Consider the following 27,203-nt stretch of genomic DNA (forward strand, 5'->3'; position numbering starts at 1 on the left):
AGAACATTGGGGGAGGGAAGGAAGGGGGAGGACCGGGTCATGTTGCAAGTGGGACTATTTTAAAACAGTGGGTGAAGCAGGTGAGGAACATGCCCATCACAGCGGGGGTGCAGAGATCTGTGTTGTACAAAAGTCGGGGGACATCCCTCACCCTGTTCCATACGCATTGCGTGACTTGGGGCATCGCGAAAATCACAGAGAAGAAAAGCTGGAGGTGCCAGGGTGAAGAAGACCAAGGAAGGGCGTGCAGGCATGTGTTTGTGGGAGAACCTTAGGAATGCAGAAATTACGAAATCAAAGTTTCTGTTTTTCGTGCACTCAGAGTCAGGAGGGGGAATCCAGAGAGGCGAAGAAGAGAAAAGGCCTGTGGAAGCACAGAGAACAAGGCCAAGGCCTGGACGAAGCACCTTTACCAAAGGGGTGGGCTTGGGAGGATGGCTCCGTGGGCTCCCCAAAGAGGGAAACCCAAGAGCTTCACATGCAGAAGTACAAGCACGGCTGGTTTGTTGGATAAAGAGGTGGAAACTCTGATCAAGTTTAGGGTTCGGTCATAAGGCAGAGCAAGGTTAGAAGGAGAGGAAGAGGGTCAGACTGAGAAGCGTGAATGCCTTGCTTTGCCTTTTATCCGGGCAGCTACAGGTAATCACTGAGTTTTTAAGGGGCGTTATTTACTGAGCTCTGATGACAAGAAAGAATGTGTGGCATAAGCTAATCGTGGCGTGTCCTCTGGTTAGTTTTGCATGTACGGATTCAGGATCACTTATGTTTAGCCCTTCTGCAAGCTCCCTCGTGCTGGCTCAAGCGCTGAGCCCCAGGTCAGCGGGTCATGCATGCTCATGTGACGATGCACACGGTTCCTGCTGGGCTTCAGTGAGGCCCATCCCAGCCACTCAGTAATCTACCTGGATCCCGGCATTACCCCCATTCCACATGGTTGGACAGGCAGTTATTTATATCCATGCTAAATCTGCTATGCGACAGTCTCTTAATGTGCCACTTCCCAGAATAATTTTCCCTATAAAGGGAGTTTTAACAAGGGCATGCAGAAATCGCTTCTCGAATAATCTCTCCTTTGCTCTACCTTGCCTAGACTGTTCTCTCCCCAACCACAATTTTTCTTTCCTAATCTTCCACTGTACCGTCCCCAGTGCTCCAGCCACATCACCCCAAAAAGATAGGCAAACTATATTTAGCAAGAGAAGTGTGCTTCCTTCTTGGTTTTGCATTGCTAACTCACACCACAAACTTGACACGCCTTTCCAAAAAATTCATTGTTTTCCTGCTCTTTTTTTTTTTTTTTTTTCTCTGTGGGCCAAGAAAGAGCCCTTTCGTACAGCTGCAAGTGGATCCGGAAACAATTATTTTTGCCAATAGATAAGGTTTCAAGGATCCGGGTTCCATTTTCCTGCACATGTTGGTTGTTTCAGCCAGAGGACAAACGAAAGAGCAAATACAGAGCATATCAGCAAGACCATTTTTCAATTCTAAGCAAACTCCCAGGGGTCACGTAGCTCTCTCTTATCAGAAATCTTAATTTACTGGAATTTCTGTACATTTTGTCTTTTGGTTAAACATCTCACAAGATGACGAAGGGAATACTGCTTTGTAATGCTCCAGAGGAACTGGGTACCTTCACAAAGGGGCTGAAAGTAAATACAAGCTAACCCTTGTATTCAATTCAAGATTTTTGGGGGGAAATACATGCCTTTGTTCTGCAGAACCTTTTATGAGTAACATATATCGAGGGCTTATTATATACCAGATGCTTTGCCAAGTGTTTTATGGGAATCTCTCCATTGTATCTTTACTCAGTTCTACAGGTTGTAAGTTACTGTTATTGTCATCATACTAGGAGAGACAGCGACATCAAAGGACTTGTTTGGGATCACACAGCTAAGGTGCATAGGACAACTTCTAGCCCCAGTCCTAACTCCAGAGCCAGCACTCCTAACCACTTAGCACTAAAGTTTTTATCCTCCTTAATACACTAAAATACCAAGTATATGGATTCCAGTATAACAAGAATCCTCAAATTACTTGAATTTTAGTTCCATTAAAAAGAGACAAAAGGAGAGTTAAAAGGAGGTGAGAAGTACTCATCACTCTCCTATTTGAGTCCCTTTAATGGTTTCCCATCGTAGGTGGGACTAACGCCCACACCCTCTGCTGTGGACTACAAAGAATTAGATGATATGATGCCTACCTGCTTCTTCATCCTCATCTTTTACTCATTTCTCCTTGCTCATGAGCTGAAGGTCATACAGATAATGAGTGGCAAAGCCAGGATCCTAACTCAGGCAGACTGGCTCCAGGGCCCTGCTATTAACCACCTGGATGGATGGATGGATGGGCCAATCAATGTATGGACAGGTGGACATGCACATACTTGGATGGATGGAAGGAAAGAGTAAGGGAAGGAGAAAGAAAGGAAGCTCATTTGAAAGAAACCTGTGACTCTTCTTAGAGTTCATATTACCAGTCAAATTTATTGCAGCTTCTCCATCAGCATCTTTAGTGAGATCAGGATCCCCATTCACAAAAGAAAACGCATGCGTATTCCCTTTTACCCATCCAACAGATGAAATTAAACTATACTCCAGGTGTAGAGAGGTGATACCAGTTAGGATCAGGATGCCAGCATACTCGTAGACAGGTGTCATGTTTTGCTATCCAGCCAGTAACCTGGGCTACCTAAAATGCCAATCCCTGGTTCCAGAGAAAATGGGCAGGTCGAATGCAGTACTGCTTCTAAAAAGCCCACCTAAGTCATATGAAATAGTTTCATCCTGTCTAAAAACATCTTTGCCCCTTCTTATTCACCTGGAAAGCTCATATTGTATCTTTCTAAGTTAACTTTTTATGTAAGTGTAACTTAAGTGCATACAAGTGTTTGGATACTAAGAGCAAAACACAGCTCAATGAATTTTACAACTACCAACCATCCAATTAAGTACTACCCAGATCAAGATAGAGAGTATCATACAACCATCAGAGACTTTCTTGGGCTGCCCTCCCCCACCCCAATTTCTTCCATGAATTTTGCCTGTTCTGAGCTTTAGATAAAATAAGATTGTATAGTAGATTTCTCTTTTGTATAGGACTCTTTCTGTTCAACCTATGTTTTCAATTCATTCATGTTATTGTGTGTGGTATAGTTTTTTTGTAATCATTTCTTAGTAGTAAGTGTGCCACTTCATGAATAAACCATACTTTATATAATCTACTCTTGGGTGGACATTTTGGTTGTTTCAAGTTTTTACTCATCGTGCTGCTGTGAACATTCTTGTACGTTTCTTATGCAGCACGTATGTATGCATTTTTGTGGGCTTATATGTTTGGGTAGAGTTGCTGTATCATAGGTTATGAATACTTTAGCTTAAGTAAATACTACCATAATGTTTTTCAAAGTGGTTGAACAATTTACACTCCCATCAACAGTGTATGAGAATCCTATTTGTTCCACATTCTTACCAAAGCTTAGTGTTTTCCATCGTTCCACTGTAGCCGGAAAGCATATCATTGTTGTTTAATTTACATTTCCCTAGTGGCTAAAAAAGCGGAGAACTTTTGCTGGTGTTTATTGGCCATTTCGATATTCTCTTTCGTGGAACGCCTATTTACGTTGTGTATATTTTTGTACTGGATTGTCATTTTTTTCTTACTGACTTATAGGAGTATTTATGTATTATCAATACCAGTTCATTGTAGATAATGTTGCAAGTTTTTCACCTACTCTGAGGTTGCTATCCTTCATACATTGTTTAATGAACAGTTCTTGGTTTTAACATAATTCAATCAAAACTCTTCCTTAGGGTCAATGATTTTTCTGTCCTGTTTAAGAAATCTTGGCTCACTTCAATGTCATTAATAGATTCTCCTGTGTGATATGGAAGCTTCATTGTTTTTCCTTTCACATGGAGATGTATAATCCACCTCGAGTTGATTTTTGTAGATGGTGTGAGGTAGGGAGTCATACATAATTCATTGTCTCCAGATGCATACACAATTGACCCAGCACAAGTTATAGAAAATCTCTTCCACTGCCGTGTCACCTTTGTCGCAAATCTAGTGACTGTATACTCGTATACAGGTCTGTATCTAGACTTCCTATTCGATGCCATTGTTCTGTTTTTCCAACCATAGACGGATATCAAGCTGTTTTAATTACTATAGCTTTATAATGCCTTTCTACCTGAAAGACTATTCTCTCCAGATTTGTCATTTTAGCTAAGTACAATAATTATTATTTTGCTGTTAAAACTGGCAACAACTAGCATTTACTGAGTGCTTATTTTATCTCAGTTAATATATGAATCACGTATTGCTTTACATTTAATGCTAGCCACAATTCAATGAGATAGGAAACATTGTCCTTTTTTGTTGTTATTTTAATGAGGAAATTGATGTCTAGAGGAAGTGTAATTTGATCAAGGTCACATTGTTACTAAGTAGTGACACTAAGATTTGTACCCAGGACAGCCTTGCTCCGGAACCTCTGCTCTTTTATCAATGAACACTGCATACCTGGCTGGGATGTGACGCTAGGTCATTCTTGCTGAATTGGTTGTCTTTTGCTGTCTTTTGGCGCTCGAGTCTAATTTTCAGCCCTAACTCTAGTCAGTATTTTCTTTTCACATCTCTCCACATCCTTAAAAAAAGGCCCATAAGGAAGGTGAACAATGAAGCATTGGATTAGCTACGCTGTGTCTTTTCAATGTCAATTTTATACTATTTTTAGGCATGTTAGAGGTTAGGAAAGAATACCCAGTTTTATTATATATACCAGGCTTCAGGAGCTGGGAAGAGCTGAGCAGGTTTCCAGTCTCTGAGACCCTGCCCTGAAATAGCAGGGGTGGTGGCCTCTGTTTTGGGGAAACTCAGCAGCAGTGGGGGGACTTCAGATTCTTTGCCCTCACTCCACTCTCCTCTTTTTACCTCCCACCTATGAAAGGGTCTGAACTTTTAGCATCTTCCCACACAGGACCATAACGGAGTCACTAAAGAATACCACATCTAAAAATAGAAAACGCAAAGGCCACAGAGTAAAATTTTCGGCAAAGGTATAAATACACATTTGCATCTGAGAAGTCATAAATATATTATCCAGCTTGACCCTAGAACCACAAATAGTTCTCATTTCAGTTTCCATGCTGTGGATAACTAACACGCTGTCACAACCTCTCTAGCAATTTTCATGTATTAAATGCTTTTGTGTGTATCTGAGAGGTCCCCTTCTCCTTGTAGCTGATAATTTTAAAACAGTGTCCTTTGCTTGTCTTTGTTTCAGTAAAAATACTGGGAATTCGCCGCCTGCTGCTTCCCAAATCTGGGACCCTTTTAGGCACTCGTAAGTGGGTTCACGGTGTCTCTTAGCATAACAAGGGTCATGGAAAGTATGGAATAGAGTTTTTTGGCATCTGAAAAATTACAATTTGTCTTAGAAAATTCCCATGAAGGAGCAGAAATTATGTGCACTTGTCTGTCACTGTCATTCTATCTTTTGTCGAGCAATTTTCTTGTGTAGTGGTCTGCGTTAGGTGATATTATAATAGTACGTTGAAAGGGTATAAAAACAACTAACAATTTTCTTAGGAGAGTAAATAGTAGCTCATCAAACATTTCATAAGCCTATCAAATGTGACTTTGATGCCGTAACACCCTAAATGAAATGTGTAGCCATCCTGTCATTCAAAGAAATCATAATTTAGGAAACAAAGTTTAGTGCAGGTACAGTCTCCAAGTTCTATAGTTATTAATGGACATTAGGGAGTTGAAAATCCATTATCTGGGTGTGTGTGTGTGTGTGTGTGTGTGTAGACTTACAATTTTAGACTTGTTAGGAACCTTACCAGTCCATCTCATTTACAGGTCAGACACCTGGAATCCAGGGAGCTAAAATGACCTTCTCAAGGTCACAGGGCAGGACAGAACCAGCTCTCTGTATTCACCTTTTATTGTTTACTCGCGGCAGTGCAGTAGCCCTTGTTCTCTGAGACCCAATCACCATATCTGCCCACCTCACATTGTCCAATAGAAAATAGGAAGAAATCGACTTTGAGAGGCGAAGTGCTACATCAATGTACAACCTTCTTATTTTTATTTTTAACAGCATATGTGCGTGGGTTATATAGCTGCTTTCAACGCTGGCCTATTTATAAATGAAATAAATGTGAATAAATTAATAAGAAGCCTTTTTACCCGCAGCTCTGAGAATACCTTATTTTTCCAGACTGAAAAGACCATTAAATTGATTTTTTTTATAAAGTAGAATCTCATTGTGTTAAAAATAGTATGCTTAAAAAACAATTTGATTTTTAAAAAAAGCGTTACTATTTTTGTCTCATTGAAAATTTCTCTCTAAATTTCATTTATAAAACCATTGCCTACTAATTCAATACTTTTTTTTTAATCAATAAGTGCTTTTATTTTTCTTAAAAAGCAATAGTAAGCGTCACTCGCCCTGTTTTGATTTGTTTGTTTGTTGAAACATCTGAAGGACCTGGGCTATCCCTGTATACAGATGCGTGTTCACATTTGTCAGTGGGACGGCCTGGGCCAGGGTCCCCACGATATGAGCATCATAATTCTGTTGGCTCACAATCGCAGTGAGCTTATTTCTTGTAGTTCCTATTCCCACTTAATCATTACAGCAACCCAGTGAAGTGTATACTATTGTTGGCCCCAGTTTACAGATGAGAAGACTGAGGCATTGACAGACACAATGACTTGCCCAGGGGACTCAACAGTAGGGGATAGAACCGGAGTTTAAACCCTGGCAGTCTGGCTCCCAGCATCTTTGCCGCCCTTCCGCCATTATCAATTCTAGGTGAACCATTTTGCAGTTCTCATGCCCTTACCTACAAAAGGAGAGGGCAAAACAGATCAGGTAATCTAGACAGGTCCTTTCTGCTGGATAATCCTCAATCTTCAATATCTGCCAGTTGAAACTTAGAGGAAAAATATACTAATATTTAATACTTGACCCTTTAATACAGGTTCATCCTTTCACAAGGAGTCATAAATCCCAAAATACATCCAGTTCTTGTCAGTATTTCTTGTGTAACATGTCAAGGAACAATTTATTTTTGATTTGTTGTTTGCCCATTTCTCCCTGCAAAAGGTGAGCCTTTTAAAGAAGTTTAGGATGATGGCAAGCCAGTGCCTTTGTGTAGGGACTGGAAACATGGGCTCTGGTGCCAGAATGCAGGATCCCTAGCCCCGTCGCTCCTGTTACTTAACGTGACTGTTCCTTATCTGTGACAGAGGGATGGTGATAGTAGCTTTGTTGTTTTTGATGTAACAGCAACAACAGTGTTGAGACTAACTTGAGGAAGAGAAAAGAGTTGGTTCAGTAGAAACTGGAGCCAAGGAGACTATTTCTTGGGTACTCGGGAGAGTTTTCAAGGCAGCAGCTTGTCCTGAGCCAGGGGGAGATGAGGCAGCATCCTGAAGGGGTTGTAACCCTGGTGATTTGAACCTAACCCCACTCGGATCACAACTAGTGGGGAGAAAGAGGAATCCTAGGCTCCAAATATACCCCGTACACCAATAGTTACAGTTGTGCTGCTTGTAAGATTTTATTTCATAAATACCTTCTATGGGTGGAAAAGCAATTCTTTCAGATTGGGGTTGGGAGGAGGAGTGAATTGGAAGCAGGGTTCATTGCACAACAGAATGAGGAAGTGAGTGCAACAGAATAAATGGTGGGCTTTCAAACCATGCTGACCTGAGTTTGAATCCCAGCTCTACCATTTGAAAGCCACGTGCCCTTGGACAAGTTACCTTTCTAGCTCTTCTATTTCTAATGTTAAAAGAAAAACAATCACTGAGGATATCTTCCCCGTGTGCTGGTTGTAATAACTAATGCTAACGCAGACTCAGGGCCTGACGTGTGGCTGGTGGCAGTGGAGTGGCCATTGTGGCACTGTCACATGGGAGGAGGGGGCTGCCCATCAGCAGCCCTGACTGTGCACTTGCTGGGAGCCCCGTCCGAGTGCAGCTCAAGATCCTGGTTTCTGTTGAAGGAGTCCTGCAAGGAGAGCAAGGAGAGTGGGTGGGGAAATGCAATTTCAAAGCAGCAATCAAAAGGAAGTGCTCTGAGCTGTTGATGTCAACTAAGGAGGAAGCCCGCTGCTGGATCAACTACTCTGGGGGTTTCAAATGCCCATCGGGGGCCATCTAGTAAAAGCTCATCGCAGAAGGTCTAACTTCTCCGAGCCACCTTCCTCGTGTATAAACTGAGGATAAGCGTAGTGTCGACCTTGCCGTGTGTTGGGAGAGGAACGCTTGTAGAGCCCATTCTGTGCAGCCAACAAATGTGGCCTGTTATTCCTGCTCTTTCTTCCCTCCCTGTTCACCTGAGCAAGAGCAGGGCTTGCTGGCCTCGCGTTTGTCTGGTAATCTCAGCTCCAGTCATCCCATCAAAGCTCTAACTGGGGCATAAAGTCCAAGTATAATCACACTAGGCCCGGAAAAAGATACTGTAAGAATGTGATTAATGATGAGTTGTTGGACGGCAATGGTGTTTGAAAAGTGCTGCTGTGGACTTGTACCCGTCATTGGCTCCAGTGCTTGTGAGAGTTCACGTCCGGAGCTGCAAACACACAACCCACCTGTATTTCTGTTCCAGATTCCTTACATAGCTTTGTAGCTCAGGTCGGAGCTGTTGACCTCTGCCATCTTTCTGCTGGTCGTGCAGGCTGGGGATGCGACGACATGCACTCTTGCCTCTGGTTTTTGAGATGTGAACAGGCTTGACTAGGAATCGGGGGGAAATCAAAGAATAACCAGACGCGATATGCTGGCACAACATTTGTTTTCACCCACCGCTTCTCTCCATATCAGCTTTTACCCCTTCAGAGCACTTTCCCATGAATCCTGTCAGTTGATCTCCTCTGAGACCTTTGGAGAAACCAGAGGAGGGTCGTTTCTAGTTGTCAGTTAAGAAAACCAAGGCTCAGACAGAAAGGTGAAGTGACTTGCTCCTGATTGGCATGGGACGGACTTGAACCCAGATCTTCGGCCCCCAGACCCAAACCCTTCCTCCCCGACTGCACCTGCTGTCAGGTGACTACTCTGTGCCCTTACCTTGTCTGGAATAAAACAGCAGCCACCTATATTCATATCGGGTTGCACCCTTCCGAAGCGGAGACCTATACAAACATGCCACCCCTTTGTTGTAGTTTTAAATGATTTCAGGGGTCGGGATTCACTGTGTTTATAAAGGATGAATACAGAAGAAGTTAGTGTATAATAACTGTAGCCCTGCCAGAGAAGAGCGTGTCCCCTTGGGTTTGATCAGGGTTCGTTTGCCTGCAGAGGGTTCTCTCTCAGTGGAATCGAAGTTCCACCAGAGAGCAAGCACCAGGACTTCCCCCAAGTAGGAAAGTCGCTGCTGTACCCCGATCCCACCCTGCCCCCTCCTCCTCTCCTGGGCTTCTGGGTTTGCAATTCCACCATTGGCAGCCTTGAAGGCTAATTGGTGTTTAAAGAGATTCCAATTAAAATAGGAATTCTTTCATTGTACATAACAGCTTCTATTTACAAAAACTCAGGGTACTGTTTTGGGGGGTGGGGGGCCATAAAGCCTAGTTCCTTGGGCTCCAGTGTCTTCCTCCGTGACATGAGCAGTGAGAGGCACTGTCAAGATCCAATGAGATGTATGGAAAAGGCTATGCAAGTAAAAGCTTGACAGAGAGCGGAGAGGAAGGGAGGGGCTGGCATGCTGGTCGGCGAAGGAGAGAGCTGATGGCTGCACCTGCAGCTCAGAGCACTGGGTCTGACCGGACGAAGCTGCAGCGGGGGCTCGGAGGCATCTGGCTGACCTCGTGGCAGGATTGGGCCAGTTGCGGCCTTGGAAGCCCTTTGGATTGCTTCATCCTCCAGCCATCTGTGTGTAGGAATGTAAAACAGATGATGGTTAAGGATCTCAAATGTCCCGTCCTCACAGCCTTCAGAGGGAAAAGAGCCCCCTGGAGAAACCATCAGGATACTGCATTCAAAGTTGCAGTTAATTGTGCATTCAGGACATCTTGTCCTCTGCCCGTGATTCTGTTGAGAAAGGGGAAGTTAAGGGTGATGGACGAGTTGTGACAGAGAGGGCAGTGTGCGTAGTCTTAAAAGGTGAGGAAGGCAGGTACAGAGCTCATATTCAACACCAGGGATCTTGGAACAAAGCCTTAAGAGTCATGTCCTGGGGTGCGTTAGTGCTGACTTCTTTCAGTCAAAGTATGTGTGTATCTTAAAGGTGGGCCTGACCATCGGCCCTTAAACTGGGACGTTGGACAGGGGCTATCTTTAGGTCGCTTTTTCAAAATGCCCGTTTTCCTCCGCGGCTTGAGCAAAGCATGTCTCCCGTCAGCTCTCTCTGGAGCGCCCACGTGTGTCTGTCCTGTCATTTCACTTTTCACACTTCCTCCCGTATTTCCCTTCTCTTTCCTCCAGCTAGTGAGACCTGCAATGACTTCCACCCGATGTTCTTCACCCATGACAGATCCTTCGAGGAGTTTTTCTGCATCTGTATCCAGCTCCTGAACAAGACATGGAAGGAAATGAGGGCGACCTCTGAAGACTTCAACAAGGTAAGCTGAAGCCGAGGCAGCATCTCCTTGTGTTCCCCAAGCAGCCCCCCCTTTGCACGGCCCTTAGCTGTGTGTGGAAGGCGGTTGGCAGGTCGGGAGAACGAGAATGACCGTGGTTTCAGGTTGCTTTGAGAATGGAGAAAGACGTGAAGCTATGTACGTGTCGGTGACGCTGTCACGTCTCTAGGAATATGCTTGCAGGGGCTCTGTTCCTTTTGGCTTACTAAACCGGAGCCCCAGCAGAGCCTTTCTTGTGAAAAATAATGTCTAGCTGAATTTTTCCTTTCAAGGCCTTACTCTGAGCTGCCTTATTATTGCTCAATGTATTGGGGGAAATGCCTTCCTTCTGCCTAGACAGGGGCTGCCACAGACACAATGAGATCAGGACAGCTGCTCGCTCTAGGTCACTTGGTTTCTTTGTGGGGTATGGATGTATTGAGATAATTTGTCCTTTGCTGTGTCAAAACGAGTTTTTATTACAATGCGAGATCTCTTGCAGGGCGTTGAATAAGTAAGTTTATATGGAAATTTTTTTGGTTTACAGAAAGTATTTGATTCTTGGAATGGAGGTGTCCTTTGGTTTTCAATAAGAATGTGAATTGCATATTTCTGTTTGGTAGTGAATGTTGGGTGGAGAGAAGAGCGTTGACCAACTTAGAGGAATCAGAAGCATCATGCACATTTTTTTAGATAAACGGTCTTTATTCTTAGATAAAGGCCTTATTAATAATGGCATGGCTGCTAATAACTAACGGTCAGGACGTGTATAGATATTTCAGCCTCCGATAGGATAGTTCGAATTTGCTACTGTACACGGCTCTGGGTGTGGTTGGCCCCATCGCCCAGGCCCACTGACCTGGACCTAGGGATGCAAATCTTCTAAGGTACTAAGGATCTCATCTCACAGTCAACCTGTGTGGCCGCCATGGGTTTGTGCTCGGGGCATCACATAATATCTAAATTCCAACTCTACTTGGTACGCTTACTGGTCTTTGTTTTCCCGTCACCTTTTCTTTGAATTTGCATCTTGTCCTTTCCGCCATATGTCTGGTTTGTGGCATCTTGAACCTATTTTGGAGGGGAGAAGGTGAGGTAGAAGAGGGTCAAGGGGGTGTCAAATATATGGTGACCGAAGGAGACTTGACTTTGGATGGTAAATACACAATGTGATATGTAGATAATGTATTATAGAATTGTGTACTTGAAACCTGTATAATTTTATTCGATCTCACCCCAATAAATTTAATTTTTTAAAAAAAGAAGAAAAAGCAGTAAAAGGAAATGGCACTCTTCCCCAAGCCTCACTGAGGTTCTAACCTCCCTGTCTCCACGAGCGTAATGGTCTTACCTGCACTTAGAGCAGAAGGGTGTCATTCCAGCTCAGTCATCTTGGGCCGTCTATTTAATTCACTGATGGGCCTCGGCAACCCCCCCATGGAGAGCACTGATCTGCAAGCTGCAATCTCAGCTCTGAGCCGCCATGCCCGAGGACAGGCGTGGTTCAGGAAAGGAAGTGGAGGAAAGAAGCCCATTAAGTCCTTCGTGACTATAACTGTAAGTTATACTAAGTGTACTTCACTTGATTATGACGGCTTTGTAATTCAGGTACAAATCATCCCTGGGAGAGAGAGAGAGAAAGAGGCAGGGAGACCTTTGTTCAATCAAGCCAAAAAAAGTAGAGTCAAGGCACCGCTCTTTGAAATTGCTACAGCCACTGTGCCCCTGGATCCGTTCAACTCTCCATGGACTGCAGTGTTACTGAAAACCATGCAGTCGTTAGCTTTTCTGTGTCGGGGACACATATTCCTCCAGTAGGAGACCTTGCTGACTGTCATATTCTGACATCAGGTGTCCGTCTGCTTTCTGAGAGGAGCTTATTATTCTCCTTCTCCTGAATTACAGAAATCTGAATTCTGTCAATGATAACAATGTAAATATGATTGTTGTTGGTCTGTGCACAGATAAGGTGTAGGGAAACTGTTACCAAAGTCCTGGAGGGGAATGGCCGCTTAGACACTTACGTGCTGTAGAACTTACAGTTGATGACATGAAGCCACAGGAATGCATTGTTAGCAAAGGAAAGCTGGGGTGTCTGCCTGGAGGAGGTGAGCAGGGCTGAAGGAGGGAGCTGAGCAAGGCTCTTGGGTCCCTGTGTTTCATCATGGCTATGTGCTTGGTGGCAACAAAGCCTGTCTGCACAGGGTAAGGTGACAGCAAGCCCCCCCAATTGTCATTCTGACACTCTGCATAATTAACTCACATGGCCGCAAACACTTCCTTCAGCAAGCTCTAAGAGCCAGGTTTCATTTCAGGTATAGTTTTATAGTGTGGCCCTGGTGCCATCTCTTTGCATTGTACAATCATAGACTCATGTCTGTGGTCACACTTCTGCTGCCATCTAGGGATGGCAGTTTATGGCTGTGGGCAGGCAGCTGGAGGCCTGAGAGGCAGAGGGTCCCGCCCACATGTCCATCAGGGGAGTGGATGTCAGAGGAGAATCAGGGATGGGAAAGATGAGGGGGTTACATTTCTACATTAAATACTTTTACTACGTTGGCTGTTTCTTTTCAGTACGATGCGTGCCTTACTTTGTACCCAGAAAACTCTGTCAGTTATATACTTTTTATCACGTGTGTATGAGATTCCTAATACTGCTGTAACAACTGACCACAAACTTAGAGTCTTAAACAATACAAATTTATCTTACAGTCTCAGAGCTCAGAAGCCAAAACTGGGTCTTCCTAGGCTAAGAGCAAGGTGTCAGCAGAGCTGTGTTCCTTTCTGGGGCCTCTAGGGGGGATCCATTTCCTTACCTTTTCCCGGTTCTAGAAGCTGCCTGCATTCTTGGGCTCGTGGCCACTTTGTCCATCTCAAAGCCAGCAACTGCAGGTCCAGTCCTTCTCACATCTTGTCTCATCACTCAGATCCTCCCTGCTCCGATCTTTCACTTTTAAGCACTCCTGTGATTACATTGGGCCATCTGGATAATCCGGGATCATCTTCCCAATTTTAAGGTCCGCTGATGGACAATCTCAGTTCCCCCTGCAACCCACCTTCTCCCTTGCCATAGAAAGTAACATAGTCACAGATTCTGGGGATTAGAACATGGGCATCAATGGAAGGGTCACTATTTTGCCTACCATAATGTGGCTATATTTGATGTATAGGTGTGTGTATCAATCTAAATTAATGAAACATGGGCAGATGAGCTTTTTTCGTGGTTGTTCTTCTTGCTGGTAGACCAGCATAATATCAGTCAGAGACTCCTCCTAATGGCTGCTCAAACACAGATTTGATTATGTCCGTTTTCTTTTATGTCCTTGGCCTGCCTCCACTGACCTTTTAAAAAGAGAAGGACCTGTGTGAGGACCTCTAGTTCACTGTAAATCATGTCTTTCTGATATTTTCCTGCTGCCTATCAGCCACTGCTCTGCTTTACCAGATAATAAATTGGAAAACAGAGAAACAGAGAGCTGAAATGTTAATCAGTTCCCTTTCCTTTTTGTTATTAACTTGGTAACCAAAAGTGATTAAATTTAGGAACAAAGGCAGGTTTGGTATTCCTGGTTACATTTATCTAATTTTCTTGTTTCAAAAGAATTGTCCAAATTTGAATTCAGAAATATCGTAAAAGAGTCCAACAGCAGAGCAGACATAATTTCTTTTGAACCTTCTTGGACATTGTCTCTGGCTCTGGCCACTTGGAATGGAAGCATTGATGGCAGATTTAATTTTGGACCTGAGACCCGGGGTCTGCCTGCAATAGCTCGTTACTGTAGAAGTATCCCTCAATCCAAAATTTAATTTTCCCAACAAACAATACTAGATGCCAGCTGACGCAGGAATCTCTTCGACAGCCCACCTTCATTGAGACAGAAGCATGTTTGGGGGTTGTGCTACTGCTTGAAGGGAGTGTTTGGGAAAGAAGCTGTCTTCCTGCTCCTCGGACTTGGGAAGCAGCAGATGGGATGTTTTCTATTTATAGAAGAGAAATAGAATTAGAGAGCGATTAAAACATTTATGCTTTGAAGAGGGCTTGCTTTCAGTTTCTCAGTATAGCAGCCTCTGCAGAATAATCCATTGATTCAAGCCATTGAGTTTATATTCTGTTTTCGCCTTTCATTACTAGTACCTTAGCACATGCATTATGTATTACTTTGGGTATTAGAAAAGAGCCGAACTGCAGCTGAATACCTCGGCACACATGTGGCCCCGTAATCATTTCATCCAAGCCCTTGTTTTTTGAGCAGGGTAGGAAAGGCGATGCAAGTGAGATGGATATTTCAGGCACAGGGAACCTCACTGGAAGCTTTTGTCACCAACGACTCCACTTTAAAACGTCTAACAAGCATATACAAGTCAAAATCTATATCTGTATGTCGTGTGTTTCCGAAACCCTGCCTGTACATTAGACTCCCCGATGCTGAGGTGGGGAGGGCTTTTGAAACCCCTGTTATCTCAGTGCCCAGTTGTACCACATACCAGTTAAATCTTTGGGTGGGACCAAAGCTATCAATGCAGATTTTGATTGAGGCAGATTTGATCACTAAAAGTGAATTTTGTCCATAGGATTACCACCAGTTGACACATATACCACATAGTACCAACTAGAATGAACTGCATGCATTGATGAGGTAGTATGTCCATTGGTCTGTAACGTCCAGTGTCTAATCCTGGTTCTGCCTCTCAGGAGCTCTGTGCCTGGAAATAAGAATTTAAAAAAAGGGGGTTGGTGGCGGGATACTAAGATCCCATTGCCCTCTTTTATGGTGGTGTGATATTAAGTTGAAGTAAGAATTGTAAAAATGCTTTGAGGAGGTGAAATGAAATCTGCAGCTGTAAAGTGTTCTTTTTATATGTAATAAAATAGATCCTGTCTATGAAAAATGAGAAAATTGCGCTTGTCAAAAGCAGACACTCTTCTGACCATTATGTTTAAAAAAAAAGAAAAAAGAAAAGAAAGAAAGAAAGAATAGAAAAAGTAAAAGCAAAGCTGTCGATGTACCCCCAACTTAACTTCCGAAGTGCATTAAATAACTCATTTAACTTTGGCAGAAATAGGATTGAAGCTGCAAATTGTATGGATTTTGGTGGTGCCTTCCCCCAGACAGCCTTTTCAGGCATCTTAGTTTTCCATGTGACAAGATGAAAACTCAACAGGCCCCACAACTCTCGTGTACCGAATGGCCTCTGCAGCCTTAGCCTAGTTGCCCAGACCTCTCTGGAATGGCTGAGTCTGCTAGATGCCATGTGTATTCAGAGCATGGGTGTGTTATTTTAGATGCTGTCAACATTGGCGTTCAAAACCAGTATCAAACGACTTTGCCATGCTTTCAAATGACCAAAACGGAAGAAACGAATGACTTGAAAAATGTAGTCCCTCTAGAGCGAAAGCACTCTTGTAAAACTTTACCCAGCAGCATTGTAAGCAAAGCACAACACAGAGGTTGGAGTCTCAGGCTTACAGATGGGAAACCATCCCTTAAAATAGGAGTGTGCATGGGGAGAACCCCGGGCCCAGCAAACAAAGCCGCAGCTGCCTCTGGCCAGGCTACAAGCTTCATCCCCGTCCTTCAGTGGGGAACAATCTCAGGAAGAATTGGAGAGCAGAACAGAGGGAAGAAACATCCTGAGAAGTGCCCTGGAAGATTATCCGTGAAAAAGAGCCATTAACTAGTCACATGTAATAGGTTATGGTTTGGTATAGAAAAGGGATTGTTTGAAACCTGGAAGGCAGCTATCACATGAATAAAAAAGGGGAATATGTTCGCTCCCCAAACTGCCCCTAGCTTTTGACTTTCTGTGCATGCTTTTCAGGGGGCAATTATATATTCAGGAGTCCCCTTCCTAGGCTAGGCCAGCTCAACCCCAGAGTGGTGCAGACGGCGCTCTGTTGGTTAGCTGAGCTGGCCTAGGGAATGAAAGGTGGTCTGTAACTCTCCTCATGAATAAACATGAATCTCATTTGCATGAGGCAGGTGACTGTAAAATATCTTGGAGCAAGTTGTGAAAGGAGGCTTTGTGCATCCGTGCCCTGGGGGAGCTGGGGAGATCTCAGCGTTGTTTATCTTCATTAGAATTCCATCTAGTGCTGCTGTTATTGATCTGAACTGAGCCTGGTGTGGCTAATAAAGTAGGTGTACGTTATAATTGAAACATTAATATTTAAGCAGAGGAGAAGTCTGTTAAAGGGCCCTAATGTCATACAATGAGGTTATCCATTTTTCAGCTGTCTGGGCTGTTTATGAGTATTTATTTAAAAGTCTTGTCATGTTTCACAAAGGTCTTTAGGTTTGGCACGAAGAAAATCGAAGCTCCTCTAGAAGCAAATGCATCATATAAATAGATTTATTTTTTCCTTTGATGTTTCCCATTGGAGAGGTAGCAAATGGTTTTGTGTGTGTGTGTGTGTGTGTGTGTGTGTGTGTGTGTGTGTGGTTTAACTGAGTGCTTTTAAACTATTCACTTAAAGTAGTGTTGTCACTGGCATCGTATTTCATGGATCGGCCACCTTTGGCTGGACAGTGATCTGCGCGTGTGTCCTCCGATCCTCATGCCTGTCCGTTGTGCCATCTAGGGACATAAAGACTGAGAAAGAGACCAACTTCACTAACTTATGTTTTCAAGAGGTATCTTTTTCAGAACACCCCACGGTGTATACTTTCTCCAAAGAAATGTGTTAATTACAGGTAACACGTGCCTGGCCACGAGGAGGAGGTCACGGTGGACTGTAGCGTTATTGTTCAAACTCTTGCTTTTTCTTAGACTTGTTTCCCTGATCACCCTCCCCCTGAAATTTTAATTGCATAGGTATACTGTTGTCTGTTTATGTAACGTATGTATGTCTATGCTTTACACATACAAAGAGAAAGATTGTTTTGCTCCTCCGAGGACCAATTTTCAGCCCCTGGGGGCACTCTTTGCCCCCTTGCCCCCACAGTGAGAATGCAAGAGGGAGAGGGCAAAACCAAGGCTGGGAGCCAGCAGAAGAGTCTGGTAAAAGTCCTATTGTGGCCCCTCACTAGCAGTGTGACCTTGAGCATGTCCTTGAGCTGCCAAGTCCCTTCTCATCTGTAAACTGGTAGCATCACTAACAACAACAACAACAACAATAATGGTATGTCCTAGAGTCACTGTAAGGATTAGGTCCTTAAGAGTTGCGTTTGTAAATCACCCATACAAATGACAGGTGGTGATCTCAACATATAAACCTAAACTGCCAGTTCTTTGCACGGGGTCTTGCAGTATAATTGAGCTGCTTTGTTTTCCCAAGATACTTTGTTGTAATATCTATAAATACAAATTTCTTCATACCTCTGTACAGGGATCCACTGAACTTTGTTTTGGCCGCAAAAGGGGATTTTGACCACAGTTATGAGAAATTCCTACGTGAGGAGGAAATCGACTTAGCTGCATCTCAGAGGCAGGGCACAGCTGTCAGCTGGATGACCTTGGGGAAGGGATTTATGCTGTCAGCTTCAGATTCCTCATCTGTGACATGGGACAGGAAAAGGACCAGGGCTGGGTCGGCTCTGAGCCCTGGACCATGTCAAGCAGATACACTGCTTGGCTCAGTCTGGCCTTGAGCACCACGTGACACAGGATTCTAACTACCTCTGGAAAGAAAAAGGATACTCATGGCAAAGCTGATAGCAAACATTTTCAGAAAAGGTAGACAGGCTTGTCCTTCGGAGGGACTGGTTAACTGAGTGGAACGCCCATCGCGGTGTGCCGGCCTAGTGGATTCAGCTGTACAGGGTCTGAGACTTTTACGAGCAACAGTGGGATGACCATAAAGTGGTCCATTGCCACGGGCTGTCCTGGGGTTGTGCCATTAGCAGCCGGTTAAGCTGTTTGAAATCTGTTTGAAGCTTAAGAACTAGGTTTAGTGGGCTGAAAACACTGCTGACACGTTTTGCTTTTTTGATATTCTCTGCAACTGGAGCATTCATAAAAATGATATTTACCGTGGTTTAGTCTTAGGAATAATTATGGATAAGCCTGACAACAATAAATATACATCTTGGGAGTTCCTTTGTGTGCAAGGTCTGGTTTAGAGTTCTTCTCATTTCCAAAGTCTTCTTAGAGTCAGTGCATCTTTCTCTGCCTGTGTAATGTGTTAAATTGAAACTTGCTAATTAGGAGAAGGAAATAATTCGTAGGGTCTCTGCCAGGCAGACGCAAGAAATATTGGTCCTGTGTTTCACTTGCAGACCATTCCCTGAGCATGAAAATAATGACGAGTTTTTAAATTAACTGCTCTACATAACTCTGTTCATTGACTGCTGACACTTCTTTCCCTTTTATTATTAACTACACTTTTGGGCACTGTATGAATTGTTAACTGGTTCCTACGACCTGGATGCCATATCCCATTGTGGATTATGGAGGGAATTCAATAATGGCACAGTAACTATTTTAATAGTATGTGCCCAACTAAAAGGAAATGACCTACATCTTAAGTAAGGCACAATGAGATTTAGGCATTTTAACTTCAAGGGCAGATAGGAATCAGCGCTGGATAGCTAGGAAGAGCAGGATTAGATGGGAATCTCTCCGAAATATGAGTCCTCCTTGATTTAAAAGAAAATATTTATCATGTGATTGCAAAGTAAATTATGTTACAATGGGAGTTGAAAAATGCACGTCTACAAAGGGATGTGTTTCCTGAGGTAAAACAGAAGCAGATACAGGTGCTGTCTGTCATGTCGGTGCTCCTTCCTGCCAACTGAGGGTGATGATATCAGAGTGGGGTGAGGTGGGTGATGGACGGCCACGAGGGGCCCTAGATAAGATGAGATAAGGAGTCAGAATGAGAGCATAGCATCAGAAACCTTTTGCTAACGCTCCAATATAAGAGCTGGGAGAAGTTAGAAGAACCCAAGCAAGCTTTCCAAATGTCCCCTACAAAAATACCAGATGAAGGAGATCAGGAGTTGAAATGTATACTTAATTATTGAAGTGTGCATGACTCATCTGCTACCTTACACACCTTGTATGGCTGTGCAGGTTTCTCAAAACTGTGCTTTTATATCTGATCCACAGTGAATGATGGGTCCACACTCATTTTACCAAATAGGAGGTAAAACCCTCACGTGCATGATTCAACACCAGGTACTGGCCTGCCTATGCCATGTCCAGGCATGAATCTAAGCCCCTGGGTCACACAAATGGAAAGCAGGAGCAAAGGTTGAGAAACAGGAAGAGGGAACCAGTGTAGGGCTAAATTTGACAGCCATTCCTTCCACCTTTTGGGGGCGGTTGTTACCGGGAGAAAAGTGAACTGAAAACTTGAATTTGAGAGATGGAAAAATTCCATCTACTAAAAATTCCAGCTACTAGTTCCTTCTTCTCCTCCCTCTCCCCTTTCTTTTGTTGTTTCTATGTATTTTCCATGCAGTTCTGGTAAAATTTAATAGGAGGTGCTCAGTGAAACTATGGGGGAGGAAGTCCTGCAGGCAGGTAGTCAACTCAGATATCACTCTCACACCAGGCCAGCCCCTTCCCAGGAAAGTACTCGAGCCTGCTGCTATCACTTTGGAAAACAGCTCGCTCAGATGTGCCTCAGGTACTTCCTCGTCTCTGTCCCTGTGAACACCTATCCCCTAGCACTTACCACAGTGAACTGCAATTGTGTGTTTAATTGTCGGGCTTCTGAGAGCAGGGCCTTGCTTTTTCCGTACTCCCAGGATTTGCTCGGTGCCTGGGATGTAGAAGGTGCTCAATGTTACCATCCCACCACCACCATCCATACAAACAGCACAGCGACATCAGCCCTCCCCATCTTGTTAAGAGTGTCCCTCCCCAGCCTACACTTTAAATGTCATCCGTGATTTCAACAAGTGCTGTGTGTCCACAACACAGCCGGCCCTGTGCCAGGCATGGGAAGACAGAGGTGAACTGGCAGTTGAGTGAGTTTTTATTTGGAAGTTTATGGACTAGTCCCTCTTTCTGAAATCAGTCAGTGGCCGAAGTCACCAGTCACTGTAAGGTCCCCTGCCTTCCCATCATTGCCTTGGGTTCAGATCTTCCTCTTTTCTCTCTCCAAATATGGCTGGTTGCACGTCTTCACTGCTCCAAGGGAGTGTTGTATGAGGTAGCCTTGCCATGACCTCATGATGGGTGAAGCGTGTTTCTCCTGCCCTTTAGCTTTTGACTTGGCCAAGTGATTTGCTTGGGCCAGTGAGATATTCATGGATGTGAAGTGAGCAGAGACCTGAATATTGCTTGTGTGGTTTGGTTGGGCTCTTGCACTTCTGCCTTTATCATGAGATAAAGTACATATGCTGGGTAGTCACGGCCCCTTTGGTGTAGGTCCCAGAATGAGGCAGATGGAGTACAGTGTCCCTAATCAGCCCACAAAATTATAGCTTAAAATACCCACCTCAGCGGACCTATAGACCTGGGAATATGAGAAGAACTTCTCAGTTGCTGGGATTATTTGTTACACAGCATTAGTTTGGCAATAGCTGACTAAGACACCAACTATTGCAGTAAATTATCTCCCAACTTTGAAAACTTCCCATTTTCTAAATGTCCTTCAACACAGATCTGATCGTATCATTCTTGCTTTTAGTCCATCTGTGTCCATTGCCTGCCTTTTAAAGTTTCGTGGCCTCAGGAAGATGTCCAGATTCCTCTTTATTTAGCCTAACGTACTTTTCCTGCTTCATCCACATATCTTTGTGCTCTCCTACCCTAAGCTCTATGTATCCCATATCACTTCTCCTTTTGCCTGTTGAAATTCTCCTTTAGGATTTTGCATAAGTGCCACCTCAGAAAGATGGTTACCATCTTCCTTTCACTCAAAATGAAATTCTGTACCTCTGCTCCCACAGTATGGAATTCAAAATTGCTTTTGGAAAATATCTTCTAGCTGTATAGTAGTTTATTTACAAATCTAGCTTTCCAAATTAAGTCAATGTATCATTGGAAGCAAGAACCACAGCTTTAAATCTTGCTATTCTCCAGATATTTTTTTCTTTATTTTTTGAAGTTGTATCTGCCTCATTACTTTGGGTTGAATGTCAAATGAATAAATGACCAGAAATGTTTAATTCACTCATTATTTAAAATGGTCCACCTGGTCAATATGCTGAATTAATTTACGCCATTCTAATATGGACTGGTCACCGTTGTTTGATCCTGGAGAACCTAGATACTAAATATTTTGCAGTTCTATAGAATAAAGAAATGTCTTGCCCCAAATGCCAACAGAAACACTTATTGAGAAACACTTCTAGACCCTTCATTCCCAATCTCTTTTTCAGGTGTCAAGACTTTGAAGGAGTAACAAAATGATTTTGCCATTCATTTCTTAATAAAAATGACAGTAGTAATGATTTTTCCACCTCTGTAGCTTTACATAAGATGAATGGAAGTCCTCAAAGACATTGAACAATTGCAAAATAAACTGAATTTCTCTTTTCTGAGGAACATGATTGGACCCTCAAGTTAAAATAATATATCCCCTGCACTGTACACCTGAAGCTGAACAATAATGAATGTCAACTACAAGTTTATGTGTGTGTGTGTGTGTGTGTGTGTGTGTGTGTGTGTAGTTACAAGAAACGGAGTACAGCATTAGGAATAGAGACTGGAAATGTAACGGCTGTGTGCGATGTCAGAGGGATAGTGGATGGGGGGAGGGGGTTTCACACAGTGTGAGGGGTATAAATGATAAACGTCTAAGTATTACTTTGTTTTGTGCATCTGAAACTAATAAACAAAAATAATAATATATCCCGGTTTTATTTTTTCACCTTCACTCATTTCCCATCTCTCTCTTAGGCCTGCTTAACCCACATACTCTGGCCATCAGGGGGTTATTCTTTCACCCCAGTAGTGTTGTTTCCAGGCCAGTGAGGAAAATAGCGTCAATAATGGCACTTATCCTCTCACAGGATGGCTGCTGAGGGACCTGTCATTGCAGAGGACAAATGTCCTTCTGGCAGTCCATCCCATTTAGGTGGCCGCCATGTCCCCAGGCAACCCAAGGAGCACGTGCCTGCGTAGCAGGCATGTTGAATAGTAGTGAATGTGAGCCCATGCTGTTCACAAAAATCATCTTTTGCATTTTACCTTTACCTCCCAAAGTTGTCTTAAATTAGTGAGGAACAACATTGCGTTCCCTGAGAGTCTCCTAAGAGTAGGAAGGCTTGAGTCTTGTCCCAGGGTGTGTGCTGTAAATGCTGCAGGCAGTCAACTCCCTGGAACTCTTCCGGTCCCGCTTTCCTTATTTCTCTTTCACGTATCCGTCTGCGTGGCCTGGCTGGATCCGAGGGGTATGGCATATGGCTTTTTGCCGCTTGAACTGCCACAGAAGTAAATGTCATTGGCGTATAATGCCAGATTTCCATTTTGTGAATCATAGGGCGGAGAATTCTGTCCGAAAGCTCCCGGGCCGCTCGCTCTATGTTCTTCCAGCAGAAGGAGAAAAGGGTAAGAGCCATGCCTCAGAGACACTGTTCTTAATAAAATGCATCTATCCTAATAGAGAGTCGATAGAAAATGGAGATGCTGTGGACCTGAAGTGGGTTCGGAAAAGCTGCTTGGCTTGTTTCATTGTGGTCAGGGCACTGGGCCATCCTGAATATTTGCTCCAAGCCTCAACTAAGCAGACACTGGTCAATCAGGGATGTAGAATTGTTTTTGAATTTGTTCAGGCATATAAAATTCATTTGTGCACATGCCAGAAAAATAAGACTGGGAATAAAAGGTACCAACCGTTTTTCAATGCAGTTGACCAGAATATTGTATTCATTACGTTTACCAGCAATAAAGCACTTTAGGACAGAGTCGGCTGATGATGAAGACCTGAGGCTGCCACAAACACCCTCCGTGTGGGCTCCCCACCCCCACTTCCCCACCCCCCCACGCCCCACCTCACTGCACCACCTGCTACTCTCCAACCCCCTCCAATGGACGAGGAATCAAGAGGAGGGTTTGGTAATTCACACAAGAAGAATGAGTTCCATTAATAAGTTCGGTAAGTCAAGGGCATTGACTGCAGACCAAGCAGTGGTTCAAAACCCAGCTTGGTGATATCCTTGCTCTTGATCTTGGACGGATGGATTCCTTGGCCCTGTTTATCAATCTGCCTATTTGTGAAATGTGGAACTTAATATAACTGTTGTGAGGGTTAAAGGAGCCAGTATTGGGCCGATCACAGGAAACGGCCGTTATTCGATCACTTCTGAATTGCAAAACTAAAAATTCTTTAGGCTCTAGCCTAATATCTGTAAAGCACTTGGGCCATTTCCATGAGGGAAAGGACAGGAAGGATGACATAATGTTGCAGACAAGCTGTGGGGACACATGGATGCCCGTCCAGCTCTGCCTCTTGCTGAACTGCACCCCCCTGGGCGGTTCTCCTTCCGCACTCACCACCCCTCTGCTTAGAGCCTGGTGGCACCTGAGGCAGGTTCCTTCTTCTTTGCTTTGCATTCTTTCCCTCCTCATCTGTTCACTTATCCCTTCTAATCCTTACATCATCAGTCTCGTCCTCTTGGGTGCTATCTTCTCACCAGCCTATAAATGTATTCAAATCTCCTGCATTTTAAAAAACAAACAACTGCTTCTCAATCCTCTATCCACCCCCCTTGAAGTCAGAGTTCCTCAAATAGTTGGCTATACTAACCACCTTCTCTTTTCACTTCCTAGTCACTTATTAATCAACCTATCGTGATGTGTCTTTTGCCCTCACTGAAAATATAACTAAGCAGAAGAAGAGAAATATGACTCTGAAAAGGACTGTGCTATATTCTCAGTACTTGACAATCTCTCTAGCCGCAAAAGCCACTGGTTTTGACAAAGCTAAGAAGAACCTCAGATGGACATTTTTAAATCTCCATCTCATTTGCCTTCTTTGCAGCACTGGACCCTGCTGGCCGTGACTTTGGAAAGGGACACACACACACACACGCACACACGCACACAATGTATACATGATATACTATGCATGTTAGAGGAAGAAATAAAATAATAACCATTGTTCCAGTTGCTTGTGATATTTTGAGGAAAAAGATTCAAAAGGTAACTAAAAATACAACTAAGCTCAAGAAGGGAAATAGGTCTCTAAAATGCACTCATATATATTTTGAATACTTGAAAACCTCTTTAGCCACAAAAGACATGATTTCAAAGAGGCAAGTGGAGATTGAGAGGAATTATTGAGTTGTTCTAATTTAAGACTAGATACAAATCACATTGTTATGAATCTCTGCTCTGATGAAACAGAGATATCACAAAAAATATAAAAATACATCTTTTATTCCTCACACCTTTATACTTATTGACATCCTCCATCCTCCTCACTCAATTTCTTTTCTTTAGCCTGAAAAGCTACCCACATCTCTCTTATCCTTAGAAATGTTTTCTCACCTCTTGTTCCTCTTTCAAATTCTTATCCAATCTCTTTCCTTCCATGCTCTGCCAAGGTTTTCCAGGAGAGAAGGCCGTCTCCACTGGCTCGCCTCCCTCACTCGCTGTGGTCTGACATTCACCCATATCTTAAAATTGCTTTATTTAGGACAGCAGTCACCTCCTGAGTGTCAAGTCTGATGGCCTCTTCCCAGGGCTCATCCCGTGCCATCGCTCTGACACTGGCTCATGTCCTCACCTGTGCTTCCTGGCATCCTGTCCATTCTCTGACTCCCGAGGCACTGCCGCCACCTCTCACTGACCCCTTAAGCTTCGGTGTTCCCCAAGGATGTCTTCTTGTTTCTCTCCTACCACTTCCTCCTCCCCACCCACGATCTCTCATCTTCAACCATCCTTGAACTCTAGGAGTGACGTGACAGTCCACATCATCTCCTAGACGTGGCACTTTGGAGGGCTCCCTGGCTTCCTCACCCTTTTTCCTAACAGGTTCCCAGATCCCATGAATCCACTAGCATAGGAGAAGGGGTCATCGGGCTTTTAGTGCTGTGACCCTGCTTCCTGCCACCATGTCTCTTCTGTAGACGGTGTTTGTATTTTGATTGTTCTTCCAGAATGTGGACTCGTCTCACCTATAAGTTCTCTTTTCCCCCAGCTGCCAGAAACACCTTTCTAGAACACACTTCTTCCTATAACACATCCGTACTCAAAAATCTTTGGCTTCCTCTTTCTCTAGTACTTGATAACAGAAGTTCCACAGTCTATTGCAAACCACTTTTCCAAGCAAAATGCCTCTCAGACCCTGCAACTCTCCCTACTGATCTAGAAGGAATCATACTGATGGCTCCCTGAACATGCTTTGTACTTCCAAGTCTCTCTTTTTACCCATATTCCCTCAGCAAGGAAGACGCTTCATTTTTTCTTTTGAAATTCTGCCCATCCTGTAAGGCCCAGCTCATGGGCCCTGTGGAGCCCATCCAAAGGGGCAGAATTAATTATTTTCTATTAGGTAGACTGTCCTTCTCCCTCGCTTGTAGTACTTAACATTTTTGGCCATACATTGAGTTAGAAAACTTCTTGTAGCCAATTAGCTTACTTCAAAGATGTCTCTCGTCACCCTTTGCCCACCTCGTGGCTGCCTTCAGGCAATGCTGCTGAAGCCGGGAAGGGCCCACTGGAAACCATGGTCTTAGGAGATAGTTGTTTGTCTACACTCTCTCATTCTGGACTCTATCCCTGAGAACAAAGACAAATTCTTCTTCACCTTTCTGCCCCAGGGTGCCTACCAAAAAATTATGTAGTTGCTCAACAAAATGTTACCTGGATTGAATTTTTATCCAGCCACTAGCAGAAAAAGAAGCTGATAATATTTTTAATAAGCTGACAATATTTTAAAAAGAAAAAGCACATTCTAGAACAAACTTTGTAAACTAAAGAATGGATTCAGTCCATACGTGAAGAGCATTGTATGACTAAGATATGACAGGAGTCGGAGAGTGTCTTCAGTGACGACTTCTTTTAGGGCCAGGAAAAAAAAAAATTAAGGCATTTCCAGGGGAGAAGGAAAAGGAAATTTGTGTGTGTGTGCCTTCAAAACACGTTTAGGTTTCGTCCTGCGGGTATTTGCTGCCTGACAAAAGCCAGCTGCTTTCTCACGTTGGCATGTGCTCCTGCACAGAGACCAGAGGCTGAGAGGCTAGAAACACAGTCCCATACCAACCCAGGCCGAGCCTGGGAGACCCAGCCTCCAGGTGTCTGTGAGGTTACTTACCTCCCCTCTAACCCTCCCCTGGCTTATACAAGAAGACCTGGAGCTCCTTCTGCAAAAAGGAAAGGAAGAGTTGTCATCCACAGTGACGTAAAAGGGCCCCTTGTGACCACTTTGCTGCCAGAGACCTTGACATTTCAGTAGAATGTAAAGAAATTTTGGGGGGGACAAAGTTCCTCTTGGGAAATTTGTCAACAATTGATGACTTCCTTTATAAAGCCAGGCACTACAGTGTGGCTATTTAGAATCAGAAGCATTCCGGAGAGAAAAAGAAAGGCTTGCACATAGATGTTCATCTATCTCATTGTTATTTATAGCAGCAAGAAAATGGAAAATAACCCAGCAGTGCAGCAATGAGGATATGATAAGTTAATTTATGGGCACATTTATTTATATGTTACATTTTTCAGTCAAAGTGACATTTGTGAATAGTACCTAAATACAAGAAAATATTGTTTTATTATGTTAAATGTAGG

At 43.6% G+C, this 27,203-nt stretch overlaps 1 protein-coding gene across 6 annotated transcripts in view; it reads left to right on the plus strand.

The window, feature by feature from the left end:
• Positions 1-27,203, plus strand: part of ELMO1 (engulfment and cell motility 1) — a 479,853-nt gene that overhangs the window by 321,069 nt on the left and 131,581 nt on the right. For all 6 annotated transcript variants that reach the window (XM_033088370.1, XM_033088366.1, XM_033088369.1 and 3 more), the window contains one exon: positions 10,444-10,580. In XM_033088370.1, the coding sequence (XP_032944261.1) occupies positions 10,444-10,580 (137 nt within the window). The remainder of the gene's footprint in view (positions 1-10,443; positions 10,581-27,203) is intronic.

Source organism: Rhinolophus ferrumequinum, chromosome 20 (assembly GCF_004115265.2).
Source record: "Rhinolophus ferrumequinum isolate MPI-CBG mRhiFer1 chromosome 20, mRhiFer1_v1.p, whole genome shotgun sequence".
NCBI classification, from domain to species: domain Eukaryota; kingdom Metazoa; phylum Chordata; class Mammalia; order Chiroptera; family Rhinolophidae; genus Rhinolophus; species Rhinolophus ferrumequinum.